The sequence below is a fragment of the Leptonychotes weddellii genome, chromosome 5, assembly GCF_054177405.1.
Source record: "Leptonychotes weddellii isolate Sample4059 chromosome 5, ASM5417740v2, whole genome shotgun sequence".
Lineage (NCBI taxonomy): Eukaryota > Metazoa > Chordata > Mammalia > Carnivora > Phocidae > Leptonychotes > Leptonychotes weddellii.
Window position 1 is genome coordinate 106,368,323 of NC_138373.1, and position 22,266 is coordinate 106,390,588.

At 54.9% G+C, this 22,266-nt stretch overlaps 4 protein-coding genes across 11 annotated transcripts in view; 2 read left to right on the forward strand and 2 right to left on the reverse strand.

The window, feature by feature from the left end:
* ITGA7 (integrin subunit alpha 7) overlaps positions 1–1,973 on the reverse strand; it is a 32,061-nt gene extending 30,088 nt beyond the window's left edge. For 3 of the 6 annotated variants that reach the window (XM_081821830.1, XM_081821829.1, XM_081821828.1), the window contains exon 1: positions 1,576–1,973. In XM_081821830.1, the coding sequence (XP_081677956.1) occupies positions 1,576–1,781 (206 nt within the window). In that variant the 5' untranslated portion in view covers positions 1,782–1,973. The remainder of the gene's footprint in view (positions 1–1,575) is intronic. The other 3 variants (XM_006728741.3, XM_031020153.2, XM_031020148.2) reach the window with 3 other exon arrangements.
* Positions 1,974–9,060: 7,087 nt separating this feature from the next.
* Positions 9,061–12,808, forward strand: BLOC1S1 (biogenesis of lysosomal organelles complex 1 subunit 1). The gene is made up of 4 exons (XM_006728742.3): positions 9,061–9,243; positions 10,034–10,106; positions 12,229–12,361; positions 12,614–12,808. Exons 1-4 carry the CDS (start codon positions 9,183–9,185, stop codon positions 12,722–12,724), a joined length of 378 nt encoding a protein of 125 aa, XP_006728805.1. The 5' UTR covers positions 9,061–9,182; the 3' UTR covers positions 12,725–12,808.
* A 142-nt stretch (positions 12,809–12,950) lies between these two features.
* Positions 12,951–18,748, forward strand: RDH5 (retinol dehydrogenase 5). 3 transcript variants are annotated; one of them, XR_004072938.2, is made up of 5 exons: positions 12,951–14,501; positions 14,659–14,917; positions 16,610–16,773; positions 17,041–17,329; positions 17,439–18,748. XR_004072938.2 is itself a non-coding variant. In XM_006728743.3 (5 exons), exons 2-5 carry the CDS (start codon positions 14,192–14,194, stop codon positions 17,262–17,264), a joined length of 957 nt encoding a protein of 318 aa, XP_006728806.2. In that variant the 5' UTR covers positions 12,951–13,611; positions 14,155–14,191; the 3' UTR covers positions 17,265–18,748. The 3 variants fall into 3 exon arrangements, 2 of the variants coding, with proteins under 2 accessions (XP_006728806.2, XP_030876055.2); XM_006728743.3 differs by having other exon boundaries at positions 12,951–13,611; positions 14,155–14,501; positions 17,041–18,748; XM_031020195.2 differs by having other exon boundaries at positions 17,041–18,748.
* Positions 18,584–21,837, reverse strand: CD63 (CD63 molecule). Its single transcript, XM_006728744.3, has 8 exons — positions 21,686–21,837; positions 21,026–21,102; positions 19,939–20,127; positions 19,689–19,763; positions 19,491–19,586; positions 19,241–19,381; positions 18,921–19,004; positions 18,584–18,742 (listed from the first exon to the last, which is right to left on the reverse strand). The coding sequence occupies exons 2-8, from the start codon at positions 21,089–21,091 to the stop codon at positions 18,677–18,679; spliced, it is 717 nt and encodes a 238-aa protein (XP_006728807.2). The 5' UTR covers positions 21,092–21,102; positions 21,686–21,837; the 3' UTR covers positions 18,584–18,676.
* Positions 21,838–22,266: the final 429 nt, after the last annotated feature.

Genomic DNA, 22,266 nt, shown 5'->3' on the forward strand with positions numbered 1-22,266 from the left:
CAGGGGCAAGATTGAAAGACATCAAAACAGGTGAGGCCTTTCGATCAGTGGATGCTGGTGAAGGCGACCTGCAACACACAAGCTAGGGACTGAGCAAGGCCCCTGGTCTCTCATGTGCCACCAGGCAGCAGAGCACCCCTTGCTGGAGCAAAAGCAGGGTTAGGCAGTCAGGTCCCCCTGGGAAAGCCCCCAGCTTGGCTCTCGGAGACCGAATCAGGGGCCACCTTCAGAGAGGAGGGGGAAATAACAAGAGACCAAGCTATTAAAAATAACTTAGAATTTGCCTGGAAATAGCTCAGAGAGTTCAGCATGTCCTAAAAAGGCCTCCAGTCCTGGAACTCTGGCTGATGGGGGAAGAAGGGAGGGAGGGAGACAGAGATGCGGTAGGAAGCAGATAGAAGGGCTGAAGAAGAGATGAAGTCAGTTGCTTTCTATCTCTTCCAAAGTTTGGGGGACCACTGACCATGCTCCCTGATGACAGGGATAATGGAAGAAAAAAGATTAGAGCTAGCCCCTCCTCCTCGAGCAGGGTAAGAGAAATGAGCTCCTGTCCCTACCCTCTGCCCCCAAGCCAATGGTATCAGGGAGAAGACAATCCCAGTGGACAGCATTGATCCCAGTAATGGACACTTAGTGTGGCTTAGGCACCAGCCTAGGAAAGAAAAGCCCCCTGGCAGGAGGGGGGTGGGAAGCTTTCTTCCCCTTGTCTCTCTTTTTAAAATCATACATGTAGCTGGAGCCAACAGCACAGGAAACATGACAGACACAGGCCCCACACATATGTGTCCATCTCCCATGAGTCCTGAACTGATTAGAAAATAACTAGAATTGTCCTCTGCCCCTCACTCCTCCCTGCTTTCCCCCAATGCTGAGATTCCTAGACCTGGAAATTTCCTGAGGAGGAGGAAGAACAACCTGGCCAGCATCCCTCCTGGATCTCTCTCTCTCGCTCTCTCTCTCGCTGCTGCTGCTGCTGCTACAACTTTTGGGGGCTCTGCTTCCTGTCATTCTATCATCAAACCATCTAGTACCGGCTGCCATACCCTCCCAGGTCCTCTTCCAACCTCCCCATGGTCTTGAGCCACAGAATAGAATGGCAGGGCTCTCCTGGCCTCCAGTGTCCTGCTGTCTTCATCCCACCCCATGGCAATGCTCTGACGGGAAGTTATTTCTGGAGTCTACCCTCCATCCCTCCCATGGAGTCTTCAACCTCTCTGTCCTTTCCCTCTCCTCCTGCCCTAAGCAGAGACAAGATGTCCAGTCCCCCTTCCTGAGGGAATCCAGCCCTCTGAAGGAGGCGAGTCCCAGACCCTGGGACTGAGGCAAGGATGCAAGTTGGGGGAAACCTGCCAAGACAAGGGCCTCCCTCTCCAACTCATCCCCAAAGCAAGACCCTGGGTCTCAGGCCCTGAGGGTACGTCTCCGGACCCAAGACAGGTAAGGCAAGGTTGAAGTATGGGATATCTGTGGATACCCTGAATCGTCATGGGGTTGGAAGACTGAGAGATGGGGTGGGGGGTTGGGGGGAAATCTGTGGCTCGGGCACGGGGACTCTGGGCGGGTGCAGTGACTCACCAGCTCTGGGGTCGGGGCTGCAACTGCCGGTGCAGAGCCACAGAGAAGCCGAAGAGGCTACCCGGCTCGCCCTCCTTGCGCAGGGCGCCCATCACGTCCAGATTGAAGGCGACAGCACCCGGGACGAGCAGTCCGGCCAACAGGGAGCCAAGAAGGTAACAAATCCCGGGGGCGCCCCGAGGATCACGGCCTGGAGTCCCGGCCATGCGGCGAACCCTGGGCGCGCTCCGCACGAGCGCAAGAAACTCGCTCCCTCCCGCAGCCCCAGGTCTCCCACGGCGGGTCTCAGGTCTCGAGTCTCGCACGTCTTTCAGGGCTCTCGCAATCTCTCTCCTCGCCACCCCTCTCCCGCCGCTCCACCGCCCCGTTCCCCCGCCACTCCACCTCCTCGCTGCCCCGCTGCCCCAGCCCCGGCTAGGACTGCAGCAGCCGCAGGCCAGGAGAGCGCTCCGGCTCCCGCCTCCTCCCCCAGGGGCAGCGCCCAGGCCCCGCCCTCGGCCCCGCCCCTCGCTCGCGCGGCAGGTGGAGGCTTCGCGGTGTCGCAAAGGGAGGTCCAGGCTGGCGACTCGGGGTGGGAACCGGCCTTGCTCGCCAGGATCCCCACCCGGGCTTTGGCCCCGCCCCCGCCTGCGCGCTCCTGCCCTTCCCCCCACACTCCTGCCCCAGCCCCCGAGTGGTGGGGGCGGTGCCTGGGGATGGGGAGGGAGAGACAAGTACAGATAGAAAGGGACCAAAAAGAGAAAGGAGGGTAAGAAATGAGAAGTGCTTGAGGCTAAAGGACAGTCTGGGAAGAGAGATGCAGACAGGGAGATGAAAGGGCAGGGTCCTGTGTGGTCTTTTGGTGCTCCCTTCTCTCCATGGTCACGTAGAGCGCCTAGCATGCTCTTCGAATCAAACCACATCCCGCCCCATCCCATCCCACCCCCCAGAGCCCGGCAGTGACAACGGCTATGCTAGCCACATGGTCAGCATTCAGGAGAACTGAGGAAAAGACACAGGCAGCAGGAGAGAGAGAAACTCAGCAGGTCTGGGAGGAGAGCAAAGGAGGCAGGTAGAAAGAAAACAGAGAAAGATGGAGAAAGAAGGGCAAGAGTTTGATCAATAAGGAATGGTGGGGGCTGGGGGCTTCTTGGCTGCCTCAGTCCTTAGAGCACGGGACTCTTGCTCTTGGGATGGTGAGTTCCAGCCCCACTTTGGGCATAGAGCTTTCAAAAAAAAAAAAAAAAAGGAATGGAATGGAATGGAATGAAGGGAGAAAAGAAAATTACTGAGGGTGATTGATAGAGGAAGAGGAAATTAATTAAGCTGGGGAAAAGGGAGTGGGGGTCAAAGAAGAGCAAGGGCAAGGATGAAAAAGATTGGACCCAAGAGGCAGAGAGATGGAAAGGATGTCTTCGACTCACAGACCCCTTCCCTGAACTGTCCTTTTCCCACCTCTGACGGGAAAGGATTGGAGAGGGCAGCGTCCCCGGCTGATCCATGAAGGATCTGGGTGGGGCTTTGCAAGGATCTCCACATGGACCCACAAGCCTCTCTTCCTCTCCCTTCCCCCCAGGCTGAGACAGAAGCAAAGGGGGGGGGGACATTTTCCAGCCCTCTGCTATTTATAACTCCAATCCAGAAATGGGGCCAGGAGGAGAGATAGGAAATAATTTGGCACAACTGGAACCTCGCTTGCTCCCACCTCCTCTTCTCACTGGGTGTCGGTCTTCTGTATATCCACCTATCCATCTTTCCCTTCCCTCTCTCATTATCTGGTTTTGTCTCATCCCAAACTTTATTTTTGTCCCCTTTCTTGTCTCTATCACTTGGAACCCTTCTCTGAAGACTTCTCAATGCCTCCAATGTTGTCTCTGTCCCTCCAAGTCTATCATATCCTTAAGATTTTCTCTTCTCATGGGGTGCCTGTCTGGCTCAGTTGGGAGAGCATGTGACCCTTACTTCAGGGCCATAAGGTTGAGCCCCACGTTGGGGGGAGAGATTATTTAAATATGAAATCTTAAAAAAAATATATTTTCTTTTCTCCCGCCCTTTCTTTTTTTTAATTTCTTTTTTTTTTTTAAGATTTTATTTATTTATTTCACAGAGAGAGAGAGATAGCGAGAGCAGGAACACAAGCAGGGGGAGTGGGAGAGGGAGAGGGAGAAGCAGGCTTCCCGCCGAACGTGGAGCCCGATGCGGGGCTCGGTCCCAGGACCCTGGGATCATGACCTGTGCCAAGGGCAGACGCTTAACAACTGAGCCACCCAGGTGCCCCTCTCCCTCACTTTCTTAAAAGCCCCAGTGCACCCTACCTAATTTCTCTTCCCATGCTCCCTTTGTCTCTCTTATTTCTTTTTCCAAGACTATACTTTTAAAAACAAACAGAAAGGTAGGCTCTCACTCTGCTGGCTCTGGGACAATCCTTGCCCTGGGTAAGTTACTATACATTTGAAGATTTGGGCCTCTGTTTTTGCAACACTATACTGTAGACATTCCCTCAAGGGGACTAGCACACCTCTAACTAGGGGCTATCGAGGAAACACATGTGCTGCCAACAAGCCAGCACCAGGATCCTACTTTTATTATCCCTCAGATCTGCCCTCTCTATCCCTTTTCTATCTCAGAGCCCCAGACAGTAGAGCTGATATGAGAATGCAGAGTAGTAAAATCAGTATAGAACCCAGGACTCCTGACTCTGAGCCAAGATCTCCAACCTGGGTCAAATGCCTTTAGAGGCCCAGGTGCCTTCCTCTCTGCACCTGCGGCTTCTGCCTCCCTTCATCTTCACCCCACTGGCTCCTGCTAAATCCAAGGCTGAAACCACAATGCCAAGAATCTGCTTCTGACCTCCTCTGCCCAAATATTTGAGAAGTCATCTCACCCGCCACACGAGGAAGGAGCAGGAAAAGAGAGAGAGGCTGCCCAAAATTAGCCTGGCTATAAATAGTGGGGCAAGGGAGGGCGGGGGAATGTAAGAGTCCTAGACCAGCCTAGTAAATTTAGACATGTCGATTTTCCCTAAAGGAGAAGTGAGACAAGACTGTTGGAATGGGCCACAACGTTGTAGGTGAAGCGGGGGAGCGGAATGAAGAAGCTAGAGGGATCTGGAGAATGAAGCGCGGTGTTTGAATAAACAACCTGCCAAGAACTTCTTGTATTTGAGTCAAGAGTTTGGAAAGTCATGAAATTAAAACTATAGAGATGACGAAGAGATTATTGACTGCCAGGGGACAGGGATGGGAAGAGGTGAGAATAAAAAGCTAGCACATTACACCTGAAACTAACATAACATCGTGTGTTAATTATACTTCAAAAATAAATAAACAGAGGCGCCTGGATGGATCGGTCGGTTAAGCGTCTGCCTTTGGCTCAGGTCATGATCATGGGATCCTGGGATCCAGCCCCAAGTCTGGGCTCCCTGCTCAGTGGGGAGTCTGCTTCTCCCTCTCCCTCTGCCATTCCTCCCAGCTTGTGCTCTCTCTCTCTCAATAAATTAAATAAATAAATGCAAAAAAAAAAAAAAAAAAGATAGCACAGGAAGTTCCTTTGTGGTAATGAAGAGATCTGCATCCTGATTTTGGTGGTAGTTATTCAAATCTATACACAGGCTAAAACTGCATAGAACTACACACACACGCACACACTGACACACACAAATAAATGTGTGTAGAACACTGATGAAAACCGAATAAGGCCTGTAAGCCAGTGACCAGTGTCCCTATGTCAGCTTCCTGGGTTTGATACTGTGCTACAGTTGTATCAGATGTCACCAGTGAGGGAAACTGGGTGAAGGGTACACAGGACTTCATGTACTATTTTTGCAACTTCCTCTGAGTCTAGAACTATTTCAAAATAATTTTAAAAATTATTTGGGCATAGAGCTTTCAAAAAAAAATTAATGTCCAGGCCCAGCAAAGGCTTCAGCCGTATCTCAGTGGAAGCTGAGGCTTTCTCCAGCCCCTTCCCCCTCTAACAACCTTTTTTGCCTCCATCTGGGATCCCTGTTTTTCCGCTTCCCCAGATTACACATTTTCCAGCTGCTGCCTCTAGCTAACAGGCAAACACTTCCAGAACACATTGCAGGGTTAACTTCTCCCTCCACCTCATCCGGCAGCAGAGCCTTGGAGCATATGTCCCAGGGTCAGCCTCTTCCTCCCCAACACACACAACATGAGGACTTTCTCACCCCACCCACCTCTCCAGCACTGGAATCCTTCTGCCTGCCTCTGAATTCTGGCTGTAGCCAAAGCTTGAACTATGGGAGTGGCTGGGAGAGAGAGAATATAAATGTGATTGAAAGGAATCACTGGGGAAATGACTTGACTGCTCTCATCTTTGAGGATCCAAGGGAAACCCATGCATTTTCTGGAGAAGGACTGGGAGGTCACTTCCCACGGGGAGCCATTTAGACTGTCTTGAGGGCCCCTTTTCTTTGAGCACTGGCTGCAGTCCAACATTTGGAACTTGGCCACACCACCAACAGTACCCCCCTCTTGAAACCCAGCCAGGCTTCCCAGTATGAGAAGCCTTCTCCACTCACTCCAATGTTCTCCTTCAGTCCTCATCCAACCCTTAACAACTCAGCAGCTTCCGGCCCTAATGTTTGGCCCAGGCGTTCAGTTTAGAACTTGCTAAGTAAAGCTAACTCAGGAAAAGACCTCAAAAGAACAAGGAAATGAGTGGGGAAGGAAAGGACCGTGGAGTTGCATTCATTCATTCTAAGAGAAAAAAATCTGGGGGGCGGGGAGTATAAAGAGATGCGGGCAGAAAGAGATTTCAAATGTCAAGAGTCATTCTCCAGAGATTCATGAAGCTTGTGTCCATCTCACCCAAAGGCGGGTGGGGAGCTGAGCTTCAACTCAGCAGAAACTGAAGTTACACAGTGAGCAGCAAAAGCCTAGAAAAAGAGCATCTGGAGGATGACCCTGGAGAGATCAGCTGGAGTCCCCAGATAGAAGTACCCATGTCCTCTGCCCAGCTCTAGGGCAAAGGAACAGCCAGTGTGTGGGGAGGGGGGTGGGGCTGATGTCTGCAGATTCCTGGCAGTCTCTATACTGATTGTGAAAATGTCAGGCGGTTGTGCCAGGGGGGTGAGGGTAATACAGGATGGGCTGGCACTCTCCCTGAGTCAGCCTAATCTTAACATTCACAAACTCACCACCGAAAACCCCAACACCAACCCCCCTCATTAGCCCCTGCCCTCTGTTTCACATCCGCAAGTAACCATTTTCTGGTACTCCCTCCAACTCCTGCTCTTCTCTCCCAGGCCCCACGTCTCTGGGAGTGAGGCACCGAGCATCTTCCAATGTGCTTCTATTTTGCTTGCTCACTGCAGTTGGAAGGTGGAGCCAAGCGGGGGTTGGGGGAAGGACTGGGCTGCCCGGTGATGCTCTCACTCTTCCCGCTTCTATTGATCAACCCCACGGTGGAACGGAGCCTCTTCCCAAACACTCCTCCCCAACCAGGATTCCCTCCAACTGTGCCCACAAGCTAGAAGGGCATAGTGACAAAACACAGAGCCTCCCCTCCTGGGGTCTTTCCCATGGTTTATGCGGCATAGGACAGTGGTTACACTCAGGCTCTGGAGTCAGATAGCCTGGATTTGTATCCTAGCTCTACCAGTTATCAGCTCTATTACTTAACTGCTCTGTACCTCAGTTTCTCCATCTGAAAATTGAGGGCAACAATAATTCACACCATAGATCTAGGGATTAAATGAATTAATACGTGTAAAGGGTTTGACCCATGGTAAGTACTCAGGAAATGTTGGAAAAATAAGTTATAGTACACATATAAGCATAGACACATACATATGCAGTATCCAACATTTTTATTCAGAATTTTTATCTTGGTGGCATTTACCGCTCTGCTTTATGCTACCACTTAACCATTTCGTTCACTAATCCTTTCACTGTTGCACACCTCCCAGGACTTAAGATGCTACTCTGCAAATAGCTGAATGACTCAATCAATCAGTAATCCTCAACTCTTTCTCAGAAAATTCAAGACTGTTTTATTCTAAATCAGCACCTATTTCTCTTCCCCTGTAAGTATACATCGTGAAGCCAATTTTCTACTATGTAACTGAATCACAAAAGGAGAGAATGCCAAAGTTGGAAACAGCCTTAGATATGGTTTAGTCCAGTGATTCCCAACGTCCCATGCATACTAGAATCAGATGAACAACTTTTTATTTTTATTTTTTTTTTAAAGATTTTATTTATTTATTTGAGAGAGAGAGTGAGAGAAAGAGCACAAGAGGGGGGAGCGGGAGAGGGAGAAGCAGACTCCCTGCTGAGCAGGTAGCCCGATGCGGGACTCGATCCTGGGACTCCAGGATCATGACCTGAGCCGAAGGCAGTCGCTTAACCAACTGAGCCACCCAGGCGCCCGATGAACAACTTTTTAAAAAATACTTATGCTTGGGTTCCACTCCTTAGAGATCTACTTACTCAGTCTAGGGCCAGGGCATTTTTTTTTTTTTCAGATTTTATTTATTTATTTGACAGAGAGAGACACAGCGAGAGAGGGAACACAAGCAGGGGGAGTGGGAGAGGGAGAAGCAGGCTCCCCGCAGAGCAGGGAGCCCGATGCGGGACTCGATCCCAGGACCCTGGGATCATGACCTGAGCTGAAGGAGGGCCAGGGCATTTTTAAAAACTTCCCCAGGTGGTTCTAATGTTTAGCCAGGGCTGAGAACTACTGATTTAATCCAATCCCCTTATTTTCCTAGGGAGAAAACCAAAATCCAGAGCATAAGCAACTTGCCCAGAGACACTGAGCGTGTTAGTGCGTGGTGCACCAAGAGAAACGATGGCAATATCAAGAATATGATGGTGATATTTATAATTTTTTCTTGTTGGAGTTAATCCCGGAAGCATTTCTCTTTAGTTGAGAGAGGTGTTATATGATTTACCTTTTACTGTGACAGCAGCACTTACTCTGCTGGTAAGACTGAAAGGGTTCGCATTCCCTGACCACAAAAGGACAGAGATGGCATTATACATTCACCACACATAGCCAGCCAAATTAGCAAAGCTCCCTAAGAGGCCGCTTGAAATGCCGAAAATGCTTCTTCTCTACAGTGATCACCAGAGCTGAGGGATCTTGGCAGGGTGGTGAGAAGCGAAGGGGCGGGAAAAGAGAGGAAAGCATTCCCTCCCAGAGGGAGGGTGCTGAGAATCAACGGAGAAGCGACCAGAGCTGCCAGGACGGAAAGGCGAGGAAAGGAAAAGAATTCCAATGAGTCCAGGGAGCCTCTGCTCCCCCAGTAATGGAACAATGATGCACAGCCCGGCCGTACCGACCCTCCCGGGAGCCCTGAGATCCAAAGGAGACGATCAAAACAGGCTCCGCGATACGCGTACTAAAGAAAACTTCCAACACTCACAAAAAAGGGAGCCCCCGCAAAACCGCAGAGCTCATTTGCCCCCAGCCCTCTACTAGTCCCTCGGTTCAAAGCCAAGATCTTCTACACCCTCCACCCCCGGTCTCAAAAGGGGGCGGTCCTGGCCTCACGTGACATTGCGGTCACGTGACCCGGGCCCCGCGGGAGCCGCGGTGCGGATTCCAGCTTCTGCAGTCGGAGGGGGCCTGGCGCGCCCAGCCCCCAGCCCGCCGCGACCATGTTGTCCCGCCTGCTGAAAGAACACCAGGCCAAGCAGAACGAACGCAAGGAGCTGCAGGGTGAGCCGATCGTCCCCGTCCGCCGTTTTCTCTCCCGCCGCGGCCTAGCCTCAGCCCGGAGCCTGGACCTCGAGTAACGGCCCAGATGCAGGGAAGGACGCGGGCTGGTGGGCGCGGGCTGCGGGGAGGGGGTGGGGGCGCTTTTTTGGAAATCCCGTTCCCTTGCCAACGGGCTCTGGTCCCTTTGGCAACACTGCGAGCCGCCCCCTCCCCGGTAATGCCCCCCACGCTCCGTCTCCCCGCATCCTCGCCCCGCCCCTGCGCGTGGAACAGCGCTGTGCCGATTGGCCCAGGGAGCCTCTCGGCCCGAAAGTGGGAAGGGACGCTCCTGAGGGACCCGGGTGTTGGGGCCCGACTGAGAGGAGAGTCTTGGAGGCCTGAAACGACGGAAATGGGGGTGGGGCCCTTCGAGGATCTGGCCTGGGAATCCGGGAGTTACCATTCCTCAAGCCAAGATAGTGGGAAAATAGTGCCGGGGGTCTGGAGTCCTGGGCGGCTGCCACTGACTCGTTGGCGCCCCTGGGCGAGTCGCTTCCGTTCCCAGAGTACCAGTTAACTCACCTCTAAAATGAAAAGAATTAGGAAAAAAAAATTTTTTTAATAAAAATTTTGAAAAACAATAAAATGAAAAGGCTTGCTTTATGTTTTGCAAGGTCCTTTTCAACTCCGGCACTGTGCGATTAGTTGAGATGTTCCCGCACCTAGCGGAGTAGTAATTAATGGGTGGCGACCCTTTAGCACCCTTCGGAAAACCGAGTCTCCACTCCAATCCCTTTCCCCCCATCCCCAGAGAAGAGGAGGCGAGAGGCTATCACTGCAGCGACCTGCCTGACGGAAGCTTTGGTGGATCACCTCAATGTGGGGTATGAACTCCCCATCAGCACCCACCCTCCGCTCCTCCACACACACACACACACAAACAAGTTAGGCATTGACAAGGTCCAGACCTCAGATTGCTGTTGAGGGGGTGAGGTGTTCCATTCATTCCCTCCCTTCATTCCCTCGCCTCCCCTCCGCCAGCTTAACTTCATGGGGAGAGGCTTGAGTCAGCTCTGACCCCTAACGTTGCACAAGGAGGAGCAGCTGCAGTGGTTGGAGAAGCGGCCAGAGTCCCCCCTCCCCACAGTAACCTCCCTCGTGCTCACAGCTTGATGCCATCTGCCCACTTCCCTTCACCCCTCCAAGTGCAGCTGTCGCCTCAGCAGGAGGGCAAGCACCTCCCTTCCCCAAAACTTGCCACCCGCTCCTTCTCTACCTCCCACCCTCTGGCAGGCCTGGGGAGCAGCTGACAGGAGAGAGATGGCACAACTGGTGAGGGTGAGGGCAGAACCTATGCTAGGAGCTATAGCAGAGCCAGGCCATCTCGTCCCTTCCTTCCGGGTCCGGAGACCACCTATAGGAGAATGCCAGCAACAACCAAAGACTTGGGAAGGAGCAAAGAATATTGTCTCTTGACCCTGAGTGACCCAGAAGAGTGCTGAGATGATGATTAGAAGAAAGGGGGCAGTATGATGCCTTCCACCCCAGGACAAGTAGAATAACTTGGTTGTGAATCCAGAGACTGAGTCACCCAAGTGAGCCATACAGGGACTGTCATCTTCATTACTCATCTCTGGGGAAGATTAGGGGACAAGGAGGCCGGGGTTGGGGCCTCTGATCTCCCTCCCCTCCAGACTTCTCCCTTCACTCATTGTGCAAGTGGGAGGTCAACAGGAAGAACTAGGATTTTAGGAACTGCCAAGCGACTCTCTTAAAGCATTGGGAGCCCCCCTGCTATTACTGTTTCAGCTCCTACACTACCCCCCCCCCGACTATGGCCAAGCTGTCTCCCAAAGAGAAAGGACAAGGTCTGCCCCCTTTCCTCCCTCCCACATTGGCGCCTCTTGGGCTCTGCTGTGAGACTGGCCCAGACTTCTCCCTCTGCTCTTCCTTTGCTAGCGGCTACCCCTCTTCCAGCTTAGAGGACAGCTAAGCCAAAGCCAGATTAGAAAGGGTTTTGTGTTGCTGCCCACGGGTCCTCTTGTTCCCTGGAAAGGAAAACAAAGGCTTAGTCTATCTCAGCCCCTGTCAGGTGTCCTTCCCATTCTCTCCACCCACCTCAACCCCTTGCCCCCTCCAGCCCCCACAGATTCCAGTGGGGGGTGGGCACCGGATGTGGAGTCTCCCAGATGACCTAGAGCTTTAGGATGGGGAGTGAAAGACTCACCAGCCAATGAGAGAGAACAGTTGTTGTGGGATGGGGAGATTGGGGGAAGGGGGGCAGAGCAGGGGTTTGAGGATAGCAACTTCTTGGCATTAATGGTAACTGCAGCCAATCTTGATTGAGGAGGAAAAAACTGCCCAGAGCAGAAGGAAGAAAGGGTGAGAGAGAGAGATTGTGTGTGTGTGTGTGTGTGTGTGTGTGTGTGTGTTCCTCCATCTGTGTGGGCGAAAGGAGAAGGGTTGGGAGAGAGACTGAGAGCCAAGAAGAAGCCCTTGGGATATCTTCTCTTGACCCTGAGTTCCTGGGGAGGGGGGCTGCTCTCCCATCCCACCCCAGATTCAGGGAGGGGCTCAATTTCCCTTCCCAACTTCTTGCACAGATCCCTGGGCGTCCAAGCACAGCCAGATGTGTCCCTGCTGCTGGATTTTCCCAGCTTCTCTGAGCCCCCGCTACCCTCCCAGCTTCTTCCCCAGGGATATTCCCTCCAGGTTAATCCTCCCTTCTCTCACCCAGCTTTAGGAATTCCTTTGCGGGGTAGGAGATGGTAAGTTTTCAGTCAGCTCCCAGCTAGGCTCTCCTGGGAATGCTGGGAGTGGGAGGAAGAAGCTGGTTCATTTGCATGAATGGTAGTCATTTGCATCACATCCAAGAATGGCCAAAATCATGAGGTTTTCCCCAGTCTGGCTGCTGGCTGCCCTCCCACCCTTGCAGTGGAATATTAGTCCTGGAGACCAGTCCCCACCAGCTGGGTGAGTTGATCTCATCCCTCTTCCAACCTCTAGTGTGGCCCAGGCCTACATGAACCAGAGAAAGCTGGACCATGAGGTGAAGACCCTACAGGTCCAGGCTGCCCAGTTTGCCAAGCAAACAGGCCAGTGGATCGGGATGGTGGAGAACTTCAATCAGGCACTCAAGGTGGGCCACACTCCCTACATCACTGGGACCCTATTGACTGCGTCCAGTCAGGTCAGCTCAGGCCTCAGGTTAAAAAGGAAATGGGGATGGTCCCAGAGATGGTATCTATGGCCCCAGTGTCAGAGAAGCTAGAGAGATAAAAGTAGTTGGTGGGTTCAAGCAAAGCCCTTTCTAGGGGATGGATGGAGGTGTCCCTGCCTGCCACACTCTACGCACCCTGATTCCCAGCCTCCCACCTCCTCCCCTTCCCAGGAAATCGGGGATGTGGAGAACTGGGCTCGGAGCATCGAGCTGGACATGCGCACCATTGCCACTGCACTGGAATATGTGTACAAAGGGCAGCTGCAGTCTGCCCCCTCCTAGCCCCTCTTCCCTTCCCTCTACGCCACCCCTCCTACCTCCCCCATGGGGGAAGCTGACAGGCCAAGAATAAAACACAAGCCTCCATTTCTCGGCGTATGTTTCAAAGAGCTACTAGCCCAGCGTGGTGGGTAGGAGTGGAAGATTCAAAGCCTGTTTCCCTAAGTGACAGTTACCTTTTGGGTAAAGGGTGGAACCAGCGTCCTCTTACTATCCCACCCCCCTTTCCTCTTTGGGCCTGGTGCTGGTGCATGTTGCGTAAGCAGAGGGCGGAAGTTTCCCACACCTCCCCAGAGAAGGTTAGTTGTGCCTGCCCCAAGCTTCCTAACTCAGGACTTCAGTTTCCTGCAGAGGAGAAATACGACACAGAGCAGGCTTGGTCCCGGCTTTGGCTCTCTGCCTCTCCACGTGCTCGTGGCCTCTCCCAGCCTGGTGCTAAGCAGTGTCATGAGTCCGGACCAGGTTGGAGATTAATTCTTGGGCATGGGGGCGCTTGGGGACTTGGAAGGAGGGGGAGTGGCAGGTCCAAGGTCACCAACAGAGAGGGGCAGCTGCCCATCCTTGACATATGCCTCCTCCTGGTAGTCCAGTACAGAGGTGATCAGGCACCCTGGCTGGAAAAGACAGCCGAGAAGGGGGCCTGGGCACGCCTGGCCTGTGCCAAGCTTTGGCTTTGACTGGGGGCCTCCAGCTTCCCTGGCTCCTCCTCCCAGCCCCTCCCCCCCACACACACACACTTAATACTTCCGGCACCCAGGCCACCCGCTGCGGAGTTTGGCATTAGCTGTAGCTAGTGTGGGAGCCTGGAAAGACTGGGAGCAAAGTCTCTCAAACGGAGCAAAAGAAGGCGCTTCAGGCACTGTGCTACCTGCTAGCTTTCCCCAGAGGAGGTAAGCAGGGGCCCGGGAGCTGGGTACTCTGAGGGGGCTCTCCTAGGCTCGCACATGTTGATGAGTCAAAGCCGGAAGCTTTTCATGTGCTTCCTCACACATGATCGCCCTTGACCCTCCACAGCTCCCAGCTGGGCCATGGCGGGTGCTGGCCCCACTGGTAGAATAGAAAACAGGTTCAGAGATGCGGTGAGAAGTTTGGGGCCAACAGGACTGAAGTGCTCTTTGCCCTGGACATGTTTCCAAAAATAAGGCCCAGTTTACATGTAGGGAATTCAGATGCCGCTGGCTTAGCAGGAGAGGTGAAAGCCAAGCAGATTCCTCTGCTCCTGTGCCCCGGCCCCGACTCATCCGGCTTTAGGTGAGGTGGCCGCAGATACAGGGTCTGCCTGGATCTTTGCTTTGCTTAGGTGAGCCAGCGTTTGCCAGTTACCTGCCAAGCAGATAATTTCTCAATCTGCTCAGACCAGACTTCCAGCTAGGGAGGAGGTTAGGGGCAAGGGTTTAAGAGCCAGAGTAAACTAGACAAGTTTTCCTGCCCAGCCTCGGCTGCCACCTGCCGGTCTCTTGGGCTCTGGCCATGTGGCTGCCTCTGCTGCTGGGAGTCTTGCTCTGGGCAGCGCTGTGGTCACTCAGGGACCGGCAGAGCCTGCCCGCCAGCGATGCTTTCGTCTTCATCACCGGCTGTGACTCAGGCTTCGGGCGGCTTCTGGCCCTGAGACTGGACCAGAGAGGCTTCCGAGTCCTGGCCGGCTGCCTGACCCCCTCAGGGGCAGAGGACCTACAGCGGGTGGCCTCCTCCTGCCTCCACACCACCCTGCTGGATGTCACGGATCCCCAGAGTGTCCAGCGGGCAGCCAAGTGGGTGGAAACACGTGTTGGGGAAGCAGGTGAGTAGTGCCGGGGCCACTGGGACCATGGTGCGGGGTGCTCACTCACAGGGGCAGCGGGAAGCGGGAGGGACTGTGTGGGGAAGAAGCAATGATCGGGAGAGAGCGCGTCGGAATGCCTTACCTACCCTGTGGTATCTGTCTCATCTCTCCACAGGGCTTTTTGGTCTGGTGAATAACGCTGGTGTGGCCGGGATCATTGGGCCCACACCGTGGCTCACACAGAATGATTTCCAGCGGGTGCTGAATGTGAATACACTCGGTCCCATCGGCATCACCCTTGCCCTGCTGCCCCTGCTGCAGCAGGCCCGGGGCCGGGTGGTCAACATCACCAGTGTCCTGGGTCGCCTGGCGGCCAATGGTGGGGGCTACTGTGTCTCCAAGTTTGGCCTGGAGGCCTTCTCTGACAGCCTGAGGTGAGGGGTGCAGAGCCCTGGGCTGCCCTGCAGAGATGACTAAAACCCAGCATGGGGGGATCCTGAAGAGGAGACAGTTTAGGGCTCAACTAAACTGTTGCTCCTAGTAGTATTATTAGTAACTACTACTTGTGATGAGCTAGTACCTTGACAGAACGTTTTCTCCTCTGTTTCTCCCAGCAGCCCTCTAAGGGATAGGCATTAATATCCACAGGTAACATAACTTACCCAAGACCACACAACTAGTTAGTGGAAGCAGTGGGACTTACCCCCAGGTCTGCCTGCCCCTCATCTTTATGTTCTCCTGCCCTTCATATTTAAACAGTAATGTTCAGGGGCGCCTGGGTGGTTCAGTAGGTTAAGCATCTGCCTTCGGCTCAGGTCATGATCCCAGGGTCCTGGGCTCAAGCCCCGTGTCGGGCTCCCTGCTCAGCAGGCAGTCTGTTTTCTCCCTCTCCCTCTGCTTCCCACTCATGCTTGCTCTCTCTAGTGCTCACTCTCTCTCTCAAATAAATAAAATCTTTAAAAAAAAAAAAAAATTGGGGGCGCCTGTCTGCCTTCAGCTCAGGTCATGATCCCAGGGTCCTGGGATCGAGCCCCGCATCAGGCTCCCTGCTCAGCGGGGAGTCTGCTTCTCCCTCTCCCACTCCCCCTGCTTGTGTTCCCTCTCTCTCTGTCAAATAAATAAATAAAATCTTTAAAAAAAAAAAGAAATTAAAAAAAATTAATAATGTTCAAAGTCCCATGAGAGCACAAAGGACACTCAGCAAGTACCACAGGGGATCAGGGCCTGAATTTTGAGCAGTACACGTGCCCCCAGCCAGCCCACCTTCTATAGGAAGCCTGCCTTCTTCACCATCACTCAGCAAAGAATTTCATATACTTTTGTACCTATCCCTTGGTCCTTTAATTTTCCAATCAGCATCATGGAACACATACTTTATACTTGGATTTCTGCATCTGTGTCAAGGAGGTTAGATGTGTGTCTGCAGTCTGCCCAGCAAATACCAGTCTACACCCTTCATGTCCAGCACCCAGGACTAAACCCTATGCTCTGGGACCTAGGGAATGGGGTAGTTCTAGGTCAGGAGTTGGCAAACTGGTTCTTAGGCCAAATCTGGCCAATTGCCTACCAGCTAATAATGGTGTGTTTACATTTTATTATTTTTTTAAAAGAGTATTTATTTGAGAGAGAGCGCATGCACGTGCATGGGGGGAGGGGCAGAGGGAGGAGAGAGAATCTCAAGCAGATTCCCCACTGCCGCAAGGCTCAATCCCATGACCCCAAGATCACCACCCAAGCCAAAATCAAGAGTCGGATGCCCAGCCGACTGAGCCACCGAGTCGCCCCTGGTGTTTACATTTTAAATGGTTACATTATAAATGGTTATGTAAGTACCTACCTGACTGATATCATTTATTTTTAGGCCTGTATTGCCAAAAATATTTACTGTCTGGCCCTTTAAGAAGTTTACTCACCCCTGTTCTAGATCTTAGACTACAAAGGAAAACAAACCTCAAAAATACACGGCCCACTTACCCCATCTCAGGACAGCAGGGATCCCCTTTACCTTCAGTACCCTGGTTCCCGGCCTGTGATAACTTGCCCATTTTAGCCCCCACACCCAAGTCCCTGAGGATCCCTTTCCTATAAAGGCAAGAAGCCAGAAACCTCCCTCTATCCCCATCCAGGCGGGATGTGGCTCATTTTGGGGTCCGAGTCTCCATCGTGGAGCCTGGCTTCTTCCGAACCTCTGTGACAAATCTCAAGTGTTTGGAGGAGACCCTGCAGGAGTGCTGGGCACGGCTACCTCCCGCCACACAGGCCCTCTATGGGGAGGCCTTCCTCACCAAATGTGAGTATCTGGGCCCACACGGGCATCCGAGGGGAAAGGAGAGTGCCAGAAAGGCCTGTCCTACACCAGCCTGCTGGGAGGACGTGAGGGTGAATGGGGTGCCACAGAACACCCAGGCCACATGGAACCTGCCCACTTGCCAAACTGGGGAGGGACTAAGGGTCCCTCTGACCTTTGCTGGGGACCAGCTCCAGAACCCAGAAGACAGGGCCTGGCATGGGCTGGAGTGGGAAGGGACACTGATTACAACCACCTCCTGGGATGCAGACTTGGAAGTGCAGCAGCGCATCATGAACCTGATCTGTGACGCGGACCTGACCAAGGTGAGCAGGTGCCTGGAGCATGCCCTGACTGCTCGTTACCCCAGAACCCGTTACAGCCCAGGCTGGGACGCCAAGCTGCTCTGGCTGCCAGCCTCCTACCTGCCAGCCAGCCTGGTGGATGCTGTGCTCACCTGGGTCCTTCCCAAGCCCGCCCAGGCAGTCTGCTGAATCCAGCCTTCTGGCAAGACATTGTTTCTGCCCCCACCCTGGTACTGCCTGATGCCTGGCACAAAGTAAGCACTCAATAAATGTGTCTTGTTAAACAAACAACAAAACACTGTAGGTGGGCAGAAATGAAGTTGTCCAGTGGGAGACTGACCCCATTTAATTGCTACCCCCTAGGCTGACTTAATGCCCAGGGTACCTGGCCTGTTGAGTACCTGCAAAACCACTAGCAACCACTGGGCGCATAGGTGCTCTTTGAAGCTGTACCGGAATGGCCACCAGAGGGCACTGTTGGACGTTTCCTTTCTTTTCTATGAAGAGTAAAGTTGCAGTTCGGTGTTCAGAGTACAAATGGCCATAACCTATTTTTCTTGGGAGGGAGGGAAGGTAGTGAAGAGGGGTCAGGACCAGGCTGGGTGGTTTCCATGGGGAAAAAAGGTAATACCCACTTAAATTGTCCCCTCTCTTTATTATTTTTTTTTTTTAAAGTTTGTCTATTTGAGCTAGAGCACGAGTTGGGGGAGGAGGCAGAGGAAGAGGGAGAAGCAGGTTCCCCACAGAGCAGGGAGCCTGATGTGTGGCTCAATCCCAGGACCCTGAGATAATGACCTGAGTCAAAGGCAGGACATTTAACTGACTGAGCTACCCAGGCGCCCCCTCTTTTTTACAGATTTATTTATTTGAGAGAGACCATGCGAGCGAGGGGAGGGGCAGAGGGAGAGAATCTCACTCCCCACTGAGCGGGGAGCCCGACATGGGGCTTGATCTCATGACCCTGTGATCATGACCTGAGTCAGCCAAGAGTCGGACACTCAACCGATCGAGCCACCCAGAAACCCCTAAATTGTCCCCTTATCTGAGTCAAGAAGGATGGTATTGGCCACAAAGGTGTCATAGCAACTTAACCACCACCCTGAAAGGAGCCAGGTCCCCTTTGTTGGGAGGGAGTTGCTAGGCCCTCAGAGGCGGGCAGAACACCAAGGAAGAGATGTCCATGGTAGATTTGGGCTGGCCTCTCCCAGGTAGGGCCTTTGTGGGGAATCCCTTGGACTTTTGCAGGACGTGGCTTCATGAACCTTGCAGCACTGTACCTGGCAGTACAGGAATAGGAGACAGGGAGCGCAGGGGGCCCCAGCCTCCTCCAGATCCCCACTTCCACTGCAAGCCCCACCAGCGCCTTCAGCAAAACCCGCCTTTCCCGAACACCCCCCCAAAATACGCCTTCCTTCCCAAGGTGCACACAGAACAAGATCCCAGAGGACAGGAACACGGGTGAGGAGAAGGAAAGGCTAAAGTTACCACTCTTCAAGACAAACAGACTATTTTTTTCAGTCTGAAAAAATAATCCGTTTAATTGAAAAACCTGGTGTACTACCCCACTCCCTTAGATGAGGGGGCTGAAGAGACCAGACCCTCTACATCACTTCATAGCCACTTCGGATACTCTTCACGAGGCAGCAGGCAAAGACAATTCCCAGTACCTCAAAGTAAAGATAGAGCGGTGGAGAGGAGTCAGAAAGGCAAAGTATCCCAGGCCCACCCAAGAGACCCCAAACACAACCAGGGCCCCCGTCCCCAGGCCAGGACTTCCCCAGCACCCTCCTCCCACTGCCCCTATTGCCCAGATGCCCCAGAATGAGCCCCAGGGGCGCCGCTCACCTCCACAAAGGCAATGCCCAGGGCTGCTGCGGCCACCACCAGCACATTTCTCCTCAGCCAGCCCCCAACCTTCTCCACACAGCCCTGAAGGGTAGCAGGCACACAAGGCAAGAACATAATCAGAAACTTCCCACCCACCTTCCCTGGTCCCTCTGGCTCTCCCCTACTCTCTGTACCTTTCACCCCATCCCTAGCACTCCCAGATCCCCTCCCCATCCCAGGGCCCCAACCCTCTCCACATCCATCCCTGGTCCCTCTCTCAACCCTTGAAATCTTTCCCAGGTTTCCCAAGTCCCCTGCTATCTCAGCTTCTTCCCTACCTCAGGGTAGATGTTCTTCACTTGGAAAGAAACCCCACAGTCCTTTGTGACATTGATGCAACAGGAGTCAGGGACTTGGCCCTTGGGCACGCTAGGGACGCTCTCCCAGTCCGTGTAGTTAGCTGCCCCACAGCATTTAAACTGCAGGAGAAGAGAAATACCGAGTAGGTTATTACGTGAACCTCCACCTTCAATGTGAAGGTAAGAATCTTCTTCCCCCACTACCCCTGCTCCCAGCAACCTCACTCACATCTTCCTGCATCTTGTCCAGGGCCAAAGTCGTGCGGTTGTCTTTCCGATAATTCTCCATCCGCTGCCGGAAGTCCTTATTAAATTCTAACATCACCTGGGAAGAGGAAGGAGCATTGTTGAGGTCAAACTTCAGGGCATACACATCCCAGAGCAGCCAGACCTCTGAGGTAGGGCCCTCCCCTTTTCCCCGGCTTACCTTGTCTCTAAACACATAGCCAGCAATGGCTGCGGCCACCTCCACCAGCATGATGAGTGACAGGAAGATGGCAAACTGCGGGCACGGTGGACCGGGGTCAGGTTTGGAGTCTTGGCGAGAGTGGCCTGCCGTGGCCCAGCCAGCCTCTAGCTCACTCATAAAGGTTTTCCTCACTTCACCTCGTGAGCCCCCTCCGTGGACACCCTCCCTGCAGCCCTGGACCCCCATGCTGGCCCCACACCCAGCTCACCGTGATCATAAGACAGTAGTTTTCCTTGCAGGCCCCACAGCAGCCCACAAAGGCCACCAGGAAGAGGAAGGCACCGACTGCGATGATGACCACCGGCAACAGGGAGCCGGGCGTGGCCCCCTGGGTGATGGTCTGACTCAGGACCAGCTGGGCCCCTACACCCACAGCGATCAGCCCCACTGCACAGGCCTGTGAGGAGGGCAGGTCGGGGTGAGGCCAGACCCACAACCCGTCAGTCCTCCGTGGAGGGCAGCAGATACACCAGGACACAGCCGGAGCCCCATCCCAGAGAGGCAGATTCTCACACCTCCAGGAAACTTGACTGCAGGGGAAGAGGATGACCCATACTGGCCCCACAGTTTGATCAAATGCCAAAAGAGAAGTTCCCAGAAAGCCCTGACCCCAGGGCACATACTCCTCACCTAGAGTGGTGCTTCCTATGGGCCTCAAGGGCTCCCAGAACTGCCCTCTCACTGTCTTCCAGAGCCCGCCCCATCCTCATCAGCTGTGACTAGGCTTCCTCAGGCCCACTAGGCCAGGGAGGAGAAGGGAGAAGAAAAAGAGGCAGGAGTGGTGTGCCCCTCCCTGGACAAAGAGCAGCCTCTGAAGCCAGGAGCCCAGGACAGGAGCAAACTGAGATGGGCAGAGCCCTTCCCCACCCCCAAGCAGCTGAGAGGAGTGATGAGGGATGAGGGACTGGAAAGGAGTGAGGGGTAAGGGAGAGGGGAGGGGAGGGTGGGGAGGAGAGGGAAGCCCCACGGGGATAGCCATCAGGCCGGCCGTTGGCTGGTTGCCCCATTGCCCGGTATCACAAGTGGTTGGGTCACCAGACAGGAAGGGCCAGAAGGGGAGAGGGGGAGGGTGCTGCGCACCCACGCTGTCCGTTCTTGGTCCAAACAAGCCTCAGAGGACCCCGAAAGCTGGAGGGGGTGGGGTGGCCATGCTGTCTTCGGCCTGTTCCTCGGGCTCTCCTCCCGCATCTGGTCTCCAGCTGCCTTCATTCTCGGCCGCTCAAGCCCTCACCACTCCGGATCCAGGTCTCCCCGCACCCTGCCAGCGCGTCCCCATCGTCTCCCTTCCCACTCACGCAGAAGGCCAGCAGAAGAACGTAGAGCAAGAACTTGACACATTTCATTCCTCCTTCCACCGCCATGGCTGCCGGGCCTGGGGCAGAGGGGAGCGCAGGGGGATAAGAACCGGCCGAGGGAGGACCTCGGTTTCCGTGCTCCCTGCCGGCCCTCGAGGCCTTCCCTGCGCTGCCCCCATTCCCGGCCCCTCCCACCCGGAAACCCGCGGTCAGATCCACGTCTCCCAGCCCCCTCTTCTCCCGGGCTGGAGAGGGGTGGGGGCGACCGCCGCGAAGCCCGGACCCGCCCCGCCGCCTCCCGGGCCCGATCCCAGGGCGCCGACCGAAGCCGGAGCCCGACGCCCACCCTCGGCCCGCCAGCCCCCCAGCGTCCAACACCCCTTCCCCACCCAGCCAGCCGCTACAAACGGTCCTCGGCCCAAGCGCGAACCACCGCCCGCCCCAGCCGCCTTCTCCGGAGCTCTGACCTCCCCCAAAACACAAGCGCAGCCGGCCCCCCATCTAACCCCGCCCGGGCCTCCGGAACTTTGCAAAGTTGCAAAGTTGCGAGGGCCTCGGGAGCGCGGCGGATCTTCGGGGACCCGGGGCGGGCCCCAGCGGAGGACGCTGCCCGCGACCTCCCACCCAGACCGAGGCCGCCCGTGGGCCCCGCGGCCTCACCTGGGCTCCCCGAGGCTGTGCGCTCCTCTCCAGCCGCGGTTCAGGGGCTCTCTAGCAGCGCCCCTCCTGCTGCGGCCCCGCCCGCCGCGCGGCCCCGCCCCGGCCTCCAGCCGCAGCCCCCTCCCCCGCCGCCTCCTCCGCCCAGTGGCCGCCTGCCTCCCTCATGTGACGCGGGAACAGCTGCGGCCTGAGTCACCCGGCCGGCGAGGGGAGGGCCGAGCCCCCCGCCCGGCCAGGGCCACGTGGCCCCTACCGGGTAGGCAGCGCCCACCCCCGCGAAGGGAAGGCGCCGAGGGCCGGGCCTCAGGGTGCCTGGGGTCCTCCTGGTGCCCCCGGCCCCCGGGCCACCTCGGCCTGGGAGGGCGGGACCCAGCGGCGCCTGATTCCGCCCGGTTCGAGCAAGCGGAGGAAGCGTGTGCGAGCCAAGGTGGGGAAAGCGGCCCGGAGCTACAGTCTGAGCGCCCGCGCCGGGCGGCTGGGCTGAGGCAAGGTGACGAGGTGGTCTTCAAGAGGCCGCCGCATCCTCGCCCCCGGGCCCACTCCTTTCCTCTGGCTCCCGTCTCTGTTGGAGGCCCCACCCC